The sequence below is a fragment of a genome, assembly GCF_019968955.1.
Source record: "MAG: Porospora cf. gigantea A chromosome Unknown PgA_NODE_5282_length_1927_cov_341.409, whole genome shotgun sequence".
NCBI classification, from domain to species: Eukaryota; Apicomplexa; class Conoidasida; order Eugregarinorida; family Porosporidae; genus Porospora; species Porospora cf. gigantea A.
Genome location: NW_027151746.1, coordinates 558 through 1,927, shown reverse-complemented (window position 1 = coordinate 1,927; position 1,370 = coordinate 558). Strand labels below are relative to the sequence as shown.

Here is a 1,370-nt window from a genome sequence, read left to right as displayed (position 1 = left end):
TTTTTTACCGCAATAAGACCTCGAGAGCAATGAACAATATATTGAGACCAACCAGGGGCAGTCTTATATAGGCCCTGATAGTGAAAAGGAACAATGCGACTTGACTTTTCAGACTTTCCGGATCACCTCCTATGGGTCGGTGTAGGCCGTCTGAGTTGGGAGGTGTTGAAGCACTCACACTTCTTAAGAAATCGCGTTTCGTGAAGAATGGCGACTGCGTTAAGCAGCTGGATAATTGCGAATTTCAACTGAACCTACCAGGACTGAAGACTCGATGACGTCAACAGTGAAACTCAGAAAGGGCATCTTGGCAACGCGACTCTCAATATTGCATATTTCAGATTAACTCATGCGAGATAGCCATCACAAACTCGAGTGGGCACGTACTGCTTTCACAGGGATAGAAAAGCAACTACGTTTGCGAGGGCATGTTTTGTGAGAAAAGCAAACCTCTGAGAGTCGAGAAACAGTCTCATTTTTACAAGTGGCCAAGTCACTGAAACAATCGACTGGAAAAAGTACCACAGTCTTCGCAACCAACGACTCCAGCGATGAGATTAGGTTGATGAATCTACGTGTCAACAGCTGCCATTCAAACCTCCTTTGCACCGAGCGGACAGAACAGTAGTCGCCTCGCAGAGTTCATCTCAAGTGCTCCTAAGCGGGGCGGTCATCTTGAAACTCAGCCCATGACGAAGTTGAATTGCTTCAACAACAACGCGTCCCCTGAAGATGGAACGGGAGGGGTACCTCGCAAGCAGTTGCTAGCTTCCGGCTGTATACTGTGCAAGTCGTTCTCACCGAACGCGCTATCTCCAGTGTCTCGTGCCTTGTCGGAAATGATCTTCTCGGAGGTGTTGCCCTTCTGGGAGGAATCTCCCAACACTCCCAGTCGTACGCAGTGGAGTTCCTTTTGGTGAATCCCCATCAGAGAACACACCGATTGTTCATTCTGATCTGAAATCAGCTAATTTGAAAGTCACCCAAACGAAGGACACCTACGTGGATTAAATGTAGACAAGTCCAACCTGGATTAAATACAGATTCACACACCTCCGAGTACTGGCTAACTGTAGAATTGAGCATGACTCCATTATTCAACCGGTACTGGTCCTGCTTCTAGGCTTTGAGTTCTAGATTCTAGACATCATGTTGTCAGATTAGGATGAATTGGAATTTTTCCACGCTACAAGCAATTATTCTGAACGAGAAGAAACTTAAATATTTAACAATTTCGTTTCAACGGCCATCAACATGAGGTTCTCATACGCTCGTGTTTGGCAAGACCAATAATCCAAATAATCGAAATATCTCGCATCGCTTTAGTATTGGCTGCGACTGCCATGGCCGCTCAGTGTCGGCAGGGACCT

General features: G+C 46.3%; 1 protein-coding gene across 1 annotated transcript; it reads right to left on the bottom strand.

Annotated features, from left to right (window-relative positions):
- Nucleotides 1-682: 682 nt before the first annotated feature.
- On the bottom strand, nt 683-928 carry KVP18_004990 (uncharacterized protein; the record flags this gene model as incomplete). Its single annotated transcript, XM_067949246.1, has 1 exon — nt 683-928. The coding sequence occupies one exon, from the start codon at nt 926-928 to the stop codon at nt 683-685; it is 246 nt and encodes an 81-aa protein (XP_067807966.1).
- Nucleotides 929-1,370: the final 442 nt, after the last annotated feature.